This window comes from Zingiber officinale, chromosome 3B, assembly GCF_018446385.1.
Source record: "Zingiber officinale cultivar Zhangliang chromosome 3B, Zo_v1.1, whole genome shotgun sequence".
NCBI classification, from domain to species: Eukaryota; Viridiplantae; Streptophyta; class Magnoliopsida; order Zingiberales; family Zingiberaceae; genus Zingiber; species Zingiber officinale.
The window spans coordinates 31,344,572-31,353,725 of record NC_055991.1 but is presented as its reverse complement, the minus strand read 5'-3'; the positions used below and the strand labels follow the sequence as shown (position 1 = coordinate 31,353,725).

Below are 9,154 nucleotides of genomic sequence, written 5' to 3'. Positions count from 1 at the left end.
TTAAATTTTTCTCTATGTTTCAGCCAAAAATATTGTTATTACTTTTTAAAAAAATTATATGCATCTCTAATTATGTTATAATTTTTCATAATCATTTTCAAATGTTAGTGAGGTATGTTTTTTTATTTTGTATTAGATTTTCATCAAGATGTCTTGTATGGATGATATAAACTTTGTGCCCAAATTTTGGATCTACTATGCAATGGATTGTATGTTATATTTTTCTTTGTGTGTATGGATTGTATTGTTTAAGTGATATGAACATTTGTTAATGTGATTTTGTGTTGTGAGTTTGTTGCTATGAATTGTATTGTGAGTTTGTTGATATGGATTGTATTGTGAGTTTATTGCGAAAATCATTGTTTGATTGTATTTGATTATATTTGGATGTAAACAGAAAAAATAGATAAAAATAGGGAAATATTTTTATTTTTTAATTAAAAATAGGGTGGATATTTAATATCCATCGCTAATATATTGATAGTTCCGTTTATCGAATTAAGGTAATTAGCGACGGATATTGCCCTGCCCATCGCTATTAGAGACGAATTTATATAGATCAATCATTAATTTGTTTATGGAATCTAAATCATGTTCAGGATATTAGCGATGGATAATAACTCTTCGCCACTAACTAGCGATGGATATTAAATCCGTCACTAGTTATTTTATGGAATATAGTGACGGCATAGAAAAATCCGTCGTTATTGTTAGCAACAACGTATATATTCTTTGGCAAATAGTGACGACATTGTATAACTCGTCGCAAAAAAGTCAGCAATGGATATCCAACGACGGAATAAGTCTATCACTAAAAGTTAGATTGTTTGTAGTGAGGTAAGATGTACAGGATATTAAAACTATATATATATATATATATATATATATATATATATATATATATATATATATATATATATATATATATCAACTCCCGTGCTCGATTCTTGTGCCCAACTGAATGTGCAGGACGTCCAGAAGTAATTCAGACACCTGAAAGTATGAGTGAGTTGTGGATGGAGTCACACAGGGAGTCGGATATATATATATATATACCTTATGGTGGTATATTTTTTTTGTTATTTTTTTTTTAGAACTTAGGGTTTAGAATTTAGGATTTAGTCTTTTGGGTTTAGGGTTTAGGATATAGTATTAAAGCTAAGCTAAAGAAATTTTTTAAAAAAATAAAATAAAAAAGAAAATTACATATGGTGCTTTCAAGATGAGCATTATATACCCTGGGTGACGTGAATTGATTGACTACACATTGCCCAGTTTTTTTCTTTTATTTCATTTTATTATTTTTTTTTTACTTGAGGTTAAGTCATTAGGGTTTGGCCTTAGTGTTTAAGGATTAGATTATAATATTAAGCATAAAAAAAATTAAAATGAAAAAGAAAAATGAGGCGTTTACGAGGTGTGCGGGATAAAAGGTGCGATATATATATACACCTTATGAGCAACATGTATAATTCTTTTTTTTATTTTAATTTCTATAGTTTAAATACTATAACCATAATCCTAAACCATAAAATATACGTAGATATGAAATAATTTTAATTACTATTACATAGTGTTATTCTATAATAATTTGTAGATATGTAATTTTAATCACTATTAAATAGTATTATCTTTTTCTTTATTTTTTAATTTTTTTTTTTTAAAGGAAATCTAGTGATAGAGTCTGTGTTCTTCGTCAAATATAAGCTTCGACTTTGTTTACATAAAGTTCCATGAAACCTCACCCACATTAGGTTTTAATAGTGATTACCACTACTTTATTCACCTATCAATTAATTGGACTGCCCCCGGAGTTATGGCATAATAACAGGGTATATAAATTATCATTCAGGTATTCGTAGTTTGAGCCCCAGATATGATGAATTTATAGAAATTTTTCCTCCAAATGAGACACGCAACTAAAAGATGTTGGGCTCCTGGACTGCCCGCTACGAGCGCTTCCCGATTTATCCTGATGGTCAGTGAAAAACTTCCGTAAAACTGAGCCGATCACCCCAAACTTAACATTACCCAACCTGATTAATCATTTTTATCAATTAATTGGACTAATTTGTGGGAGGATTAACTCGTTAAATAAACAAGATTGACAAAACTTAAATAATCTCCAACCTTATCGCCTAGAACTTCAAACTTTAGTTGTTCCTAATATAATAATTTCTTTAGTCCTCAAAATGGCTGCGAGGAATCAACCTTCACGAGTGGAAGACAAGACGCACAACGATCAACAAAAATTAGGATTAAACAAGTCGATTAAGGTTCCCGAGAGTTTATCTTTGAATTCTCGCGTAAACACAGGAAGTTTAGGAGAGAAATTAAAGGGGGGAAATAAATTAAATTTTTTGATTCGTCAAAGGACATTTATAAAATAGTATTTGCCACATAAGGAAAGAACATATCTCTAATAAATCTTGATGAAATAATAAGTAAATCCAACTTGGAATAAACTATGAATTACTAAATTATTGATTTGATGTTGATTTCTTATTTCACGCAAACTAAGTAATGGATGTATCAGTTGGCAACATCATCAAATTTCAAAGTTTAATATTCACCATTTAGTGCTTCGAACCTGGTTACTGTAAAAATTAAACATAATTAATTAACTAACATAAAGACATGGGTTGCTTGGCTAAGTTCCAAACTAGATTCCAACATAAATTATTATGAAGCATTAGGCCTCTCAGCATCATCCAGTCACATACATGTCTTTTAGGGTTTTTTTAATCAAGAGATTGATTAAAGTAATCACAGAACTAATGACTCCAAATGAGTGCGAAACCAAGTGTCATCAAATATTGCCATGGATCAGACTTGCCCAGTTGCTTACAACTTGGAAAGGCGAAAGAGGTTGGAATGCTAGACATGTTTAAAGTGGAAGAAATGCTACGAAAGCTTGGGCAGCTTTTGGTTTGCCCCTCCCCCCACCATGACCCTGAGGTCGAAAAGGATTGATTCAGTCGCACGGCAAACTTGTATTGGTTGATCAAACAATTACTTGTATTGGGATATCACAGAAGTTGGGTAGTAGAATTGATATAGAATGTAAACCATGGGGGGTTGTTCATTCACTTCAGCAGCCACCATTTGGGGGCAAAATTGAATTGGTCTGGCCATTTCCCCTGAGCAGCAGCCAGTGTTCCTCAGTAAGGGCTCGAAAACAGTTGATTACCACTGCTAGGCTGTTATCGTGCACCTCTTGCTAGACAGTAGTATCGTATCGACAATCGCTCCTGGGGCGACCAACATCGGACCTGGATGATGTATTTGCAACTGTTGTAATTGTCATTCTGCAGTCTCACTTGTTAAGGAGGTGGTGCTGTTTTCCTAAATTTCATGAGAAACACAAACATATTCAATTAGTAAGCCAAAAGAGCTTTATCAAGATAGATCAACGATTAGTAGTGCGTTTACCAATATGTAATTTACATTTCAAATTCTGATTAATTTGGTACAAATTCTGATTAATTTGGTACCACAACATAGTTCTCTTTAGAAGGTAATGAAAAATGGTAAATCTAGAGACATTAATCTAAAAATTAGTCTGTTTAATCACAAACTTGGATAAGTAACTAGATAATGCTAATGGCTAGTTCCTTACTAGGGTTGTAAATGAACCAAGCCTTGGTGAATAAGCTTGGTGTTTGGCTTGGTAAGAGCTTATTTATGTTCATTCAATATACATAAGATTAATTAAACAAACAAACTTGAACATCTCGTTAAGCTAAACAAACAAACTTGAACACATATGTGTTCAGCTCGTTAACGTTCGATAAAATAAAATAAATAAATTTAAATTATCAAACTCAATAACCAATCAAACAACTAAAAGTTTCAAACAATCAAACAAGCTTGAATTGAGAGTTTGATGACATCTAAATGAACCAAGCTCAAGCCAAACTTGAATTGAGAGCTTGATAACATATAAACGAACCAAGCTCAAGCCAAGCTTCAAACAAGCTCGAGCTCATAAAAAATAAACCAAGCCAAGCTTGAACACTTATTTCAAAAGTTTGGTTCATTTTAAGCTCGACTCGGCTCGGCTTGTTTACAGCCCTATTCCTTACACCTTTTTTCAAGCAAAGTCAATAATAATAACATAATGCAGAGTAACTACGTTGTGAGAGAAAAATCACTCTTCCTATTGGTATGAATTCAACTTCTTGATTTATTAACAAAATTTGGAATTTAATTTTCCTTACAACTTTGATCAATACAAATAACCAACATGAAATTTAGTTTTCTCTTTTCTATGATGATGGATTTCAATGGTGAAAGATGAGAAAGTGTGACTTTGCTAGGAAGGTAGACAGAATTATGTATAGAATTCTAAGATAAAAATGTTGCCAACTAATGATATTAGATATAGGTCAAAAAAGTGGAGTTCAAATCCTCTGGTCCGCAATCCTTGGTCCCCTCCTAGTCCCTTCCGTAATTTGCATGTCAGATCACGGTCAAAATCTAACCAAAATTGGTTGCGATCTCCCCTAGGTTCACCTTCCCACCTAGGTTATAGTTTGGGTTGAGACAGGCGGCAAGACCGCCTGCAGTTAGGCGAACTGTATAGCGCCAATCAAGAGGGCGGCCCACCCACCGCTAGTGGCCTCTAGCCGCTTGCCTCGACCCAAACTATAACCTAGGTGGGAAGGTGAACCAAGGAAAGATCGCAGCCAATTTTGGTCGGATTTCGGCCGTAATCTGACGTGCAAATTGTAGAAGGGACCAGGAGGGAACCAGGGATTACAGACCTCTGATCTCAAAAAAGTGTAAGAAAAAATTAATAATTTCTAATTTTAGAAAGGAAAAAATAGATGGTGAAATTTTAAGGTCAATAATATAAGAGTTTTACAAAGATAGAATATTGCATAAGTTTGAAATTTGAATTTGAATAATATTGATATTACATAGACTATGATGACAAATAAAATTTAGAATGTAACATCGATTCTTGAGTATAAAGGTAGAGGTAAAGCGTAGTGAGGCACGAAAGGCCATTATTTTAAATAAGTCGTATTTCTAGTGATAAAAATTGTAGAAAATCAAACCATCTTATTGAATGACAATAGAATTCCCTCATTAGGGAAATTTACATTATTTCAAAAGCATGAAATTTTCTCCCTAATTCATTTCAGAAACCAAAGCATTCCAAGGTGGAGATAGTTTCTATTCTAGATGCCTCATCCAATGGCACAATTAGATCGAATCATGTCATTGGTATGTATGATGCCAATGGCATGATTGTGTTCAATCATCTGCAAAACACAGTGTTTTGCCAATGTCATTGTGTTCAATCATTAGAAGATTGTAGAAGGGCAACCAAACGACAAGATTGTGTTCAATCATCTGAAAAACAGTGGCACAAGATATGATTCCCATAAGCTAAATACAAAAAAAAAAAGGAATTGAAGAATGAGTATCCAAGATCCCTATTATCTTCCAAATCTGTATAAAAGATTAAATCAAGAGCGAACAGAACAATTCAATTTAGGATTTCCAAGCTGAATCACAAAAAGGCACCAGCTTTGAACACATAGTGTTCCAGAATACAGATTCCTAGGGTACCAGTAACATCATGATTGCTTGTTCCCAGCAAACAATTTTTGGACCCAAATACAAATAATAAATGAATAAAACTAGAAAAAACGCCACCCATGTCTGGCAACAGGAGAAGTAAAGCATAAGAACAGAGAGAGTAGAGAATAACCTGGTATAGGGTTCGCCGCTCTCGAACAGCCCGCCGCCCCCTCATCGGTCTCATCCTCTTCCTATTCCTCGCGTGGCTCACAAGGAGAGCCTGGCAAAAAACATGGAAGGGCCTTCGGAGTTTGCGTGAGGCCGAATAATTATGGGCTGAGCCAAGGCCTAATAATAGTGCTGCTTGATCCATCGCAGGCCCGGTAAGAAGCGGCCCATTACATTTTCTAGACCTTATCCAAAGCAAACGCACGGCTAAAAGGGGTGAAGCTTCGAACGCTGTCTCCTCTCCTTCGCCCACAGCTTGAGCAGAGAGCGGAGCAGCGAGACAGCGGTGAGGATGATGCAGTTGGTGAGTCCTGCTACCGCCCAACTCAGCCTGCCCACTCTACACCATGCCCGATTCCCATCTCCCAAATCTCTCTTTGCTTGTTCTCTCGCCTCCGGAACCGCCGTCACTTCAAAGTCCAAGGGCAGGCATTTCTGGCCGCTTTCGGTATCGGCTTCTGCCGCCGCATCCACCGAGGCCGTAGAAGCCTCGTCCGATGTCGATCAATTTGATGACGGCGTGCGAGCCGCGGAGAAACAGGTAGTAGAGCAGTTAAACCTAATCTTCCTGCGGTTGTCTTTTGTAAAGCTCGTCCCTTTTTGATGGGGTTTCGTTTTGTACGATGGATGGTAGAAGTTGGGCGTGGTGGTGATGCCGATAGAGAAGCCGCGGTTGGTTCTACGGTTCATCTGGATGGAGAAGAACATAGGACTGGCGCTTGACCAGGTGATCCCCGGACACGGCACCATCCCGCTGAGCCCTTACTACTTTTGGCCGCGCAAGGATGCGTGGGAGGAGCTCAAGACCAAGATCGAGGAGAAGCCTTGGATCTCGCAGAAACGCATGATCATCCTCCTCAACCAGGCCACAGACATCATCAACCTCTGGCAGCAGAGTGGTGGCAACCTGTAGCACCCTTCCTCCACTTCCTTGCACTTATTTTCTTATTCTCTACAGTTGGTTTCATGATGATACTGTGATACAAAATTTTGCCATTTATGCAATCACTTCCTAGGAGACTTGTCAAACTAATCTTTAATCTTAAGTAATTCAAAGTTCTTGTGTTCAAAAGTAGGTTGATACTGTGTTATAGAATTTTTCTAATTATGCATTTATTTTCAAGGATATTTGTCAAATTAATCTAACTTTGAATCTTCTATGATTCAAAGTTCTTGTGTTCAAAAGTATGTCGATGTTTCTAATAGAATTTTGCCAATTATGCATTCACTTCCAAGGATATTTGTCAAACTAATCTAACTTTTAATCTTCTATAATTCAAAGTTCTTGTGTTCAAAAGCATGTTAGTACTGTGTTATAGAATTTTGTCAATTATGCATTCACTTTCAAGGATATTTGTTAAACTAATCTAACCTTTAATCTTTTATAATTCAAAGTTTGTGTGTTCAAAAGTATGTTGGGCTTTTGGGTTGGCCGCCGCGTGCGCTTCCCGATTTACCCTGGTGATCAGTGGGAAACTTTCGTGGGGTCGGCCGGTCATCCCAGAGATAGTCACTGAGGCTAACTAGGATTATCAATTTTTTTGTGTGTTCAAAAGCATTTTGATACTGTGTTATAGAATTTTGTCAATTATGCATTCACCTCCAAGGATATTTGTCAAACTAATCTAACCTTGAATCTTCCATAATTCAAAGTTCTTGTGTTCAAATATTGTTGATATTGTGTTATAGCCAATTATGCATCACTTCCTGGGATATTTGTCAAACAAATCTAGCCTTTAATCTTCCATAATTCAAAGCTCGTGTTCAAAAGTACTGTTTGATTATACAATATGGATATGTTCATATGTTGCATTCAAACATTACCTTACCTCTTCAGTAGATAGTCGGTTGACGTTTAACCAATCGAAACCTCTCATAATTGAATAGGTAGGGATGGTGTTGGACCTCGTGGTTGTTTTGATATGATCAACCAAGTTAGGTTATGTCTTGTTTGTTACTTGATTCCTGTGTCTAAGTGTGCAGGAGCTTAGGAGCGCAGGAAGTCGAGCAGAAGACGCAGCTAGCGAAAAGGACGGCACGGGAAGGGAGCCGACGGGCTCGGTGCGTTCGAAGGAAGAAAGAGCTGCGGAAGAGTACACCGGTGGACGAGAAGAATGTGCACGGCGTTCGAGGGACAAGAAGCCGGGACGGAAGCTTGCTCGAGGAGAAGACCAGAAATTGAGTTCAGGTGAGCCCTATTTCGGTTGGCCGCAATCACCTAAGCAATCGAAGCTTCGGAAGAAGAAAATGAGTCAAAAGGAGTTGAAAAGGCTAGCTGGAGGCGCCTTCAACGCTTCGTTGAAGGCGCCTGCGCTGACTGCAGTCTTGGAGGCGCCTCCATTACCTTAAAAGGGCCTCAACCTTGTCCGAGGTGCCTCAAGGGCATTGGAGGCGCCTCAGACCCAGTCTAGATGGTTGTCTGCGAAGCAGATAAGGTTTTATCCGATCAAATCCATTGGAGTCACCCTCAACCCTCTTGGAGGGGCCTTCAAGACCCGAGATAAAATTTCCAGGAGCTATATAAAGGCACCTGGAGCTAGGAATAAATGAATCAACTCTGTATTAAGTTCCTAGCAACTTCTGAGCGTTCTTAGTGTATAAAAAAGGCTTCTCCGCCTACAGTGAAGGAGACATTCTAGTGGAGTTGTTCGACTGCCTTGCATTAACAACCCCTGGGTTGTAACTAAATTAAATTTCTTGTCTCTCTTTTGTTACTACTGTTTTCCTGTCTCCCAGGGACGGTTCGTTACTACAACTACAACGAGAAAGGGCACATCAAGGATGACTGTCCAAGACTGAAGAAAAGGGACAAGGAGAAGTTTCAAAAGCCAACGTCCTCAAAGCGCAAAAGTCTGAAGGCTACATTGGATGAATCATCATCCTCGGAATTAGAAGTCGAAGCCTTTTCGGGATTAGCACTGATGGTCAACCATCTTTTCGAAGAAACCAGCTCGGAGATGAGCATAGATGAAGGGGAGGATCATCAGAAGAAGAAAGTTGCGATGAAATGGAGCATCATATATAAAGGTAAGTGAGGTACGTAATCTGACTCCCAAGCAGTCCTTTTAATTCATAAAAGTTCTCACTAAAGACTTAGTTAAATTAGAAAAGGAGAATAATGAGTTGAAATTAAACTTAGCAAAAACATGCCCACTAGAAATGTACGATAATTTGAAATTAGAGAATGAAAAAATGAAAAATGAAATTCAAAAATTGAAAAATAATTATGCATGCTTAAATAAATTTTCAAAATCAAGACTCAAGTTATATGGAAAATTAAACTGGCATATTAGAAACCATCATGGACAACTTAGGAAAGTTCCCGAAAGTTATATACCCCCTAAGTTCTTGATTAATCCAGTAGAAAGGAACTTTTACTGGATTCTAAAATCTT

The 9,154-nt window shown here is 37.2% G+C and overlaps 1 protein-coding gene and 1 long non-coding RNA gene across 3 annotated transcripts; one reads left to right on the top strand and one right to left on the bottom strand.

Annotated features, from left to right (window-relative positions):
* Positions 1–2,598: 2,598 nt before the first annotated feature.
* On the bottom strand, positions 2,599–5,981 carry LOC122056321. Its single transcript, XR_006133112.1, has 2 exons — positions 5,723–5,981; positions 2,599–3,345 (listed from the first exon to the last, which is right to left on the bottom strand). It is a non-coding gene; the product is annotated as an uncharacterized LOC122056321 (long non-coding RNA).
* LOC122056320 (30S ribosomal protein 3, chloroplastic-like) lies at positions 5,974–6,883 on the top strand. Of its 2 annotated transcripts, none has more exons than XM_042618230.1 (2): positions 5,974–6,301; positions 6,398–6,883. In XM_042618230.1, the coding sequence occupies exons 1-2, from the start codon at positions 6,053–6,055 to the stop codon at positions 6,671–6,673; spliced, it is 525 nt and encodes a 174-aa protein (XP_042474164.1). In that variant the 5' UTR covers positions 5,974–6,052; the 3' UTR covers positions 6,674–6,883. The 2 variants fall into 2 exon arrangements, with proteins under 2 accessions (XP_042474164.1, XP_042474163.1); XM_042618229.1 differs by having other exon boundaries at positions 6,395–6,883.
* The last annotated feature ends 2,271 nt before the right edge of the window (positions 6,884–9,154 follow it).

Bases quoted from the DNA above. Each gene is read 5' to 3' on its own strand.
- LOC122056320 (XM_042618229.1), top strand. From the start codon at position 6,053: ATGATGCAGTTGGTGAGTCCTGCTACCGCCCAACTCAGCCTGCCCACT. The intron at 6,302-6,394 runs GTAGTAGAGCAG...GATGGATGGTAG, and splicing joins TGCGAGCCGCGGAGAAACAG to AAGTTGGGCGTGGTGGTGAT.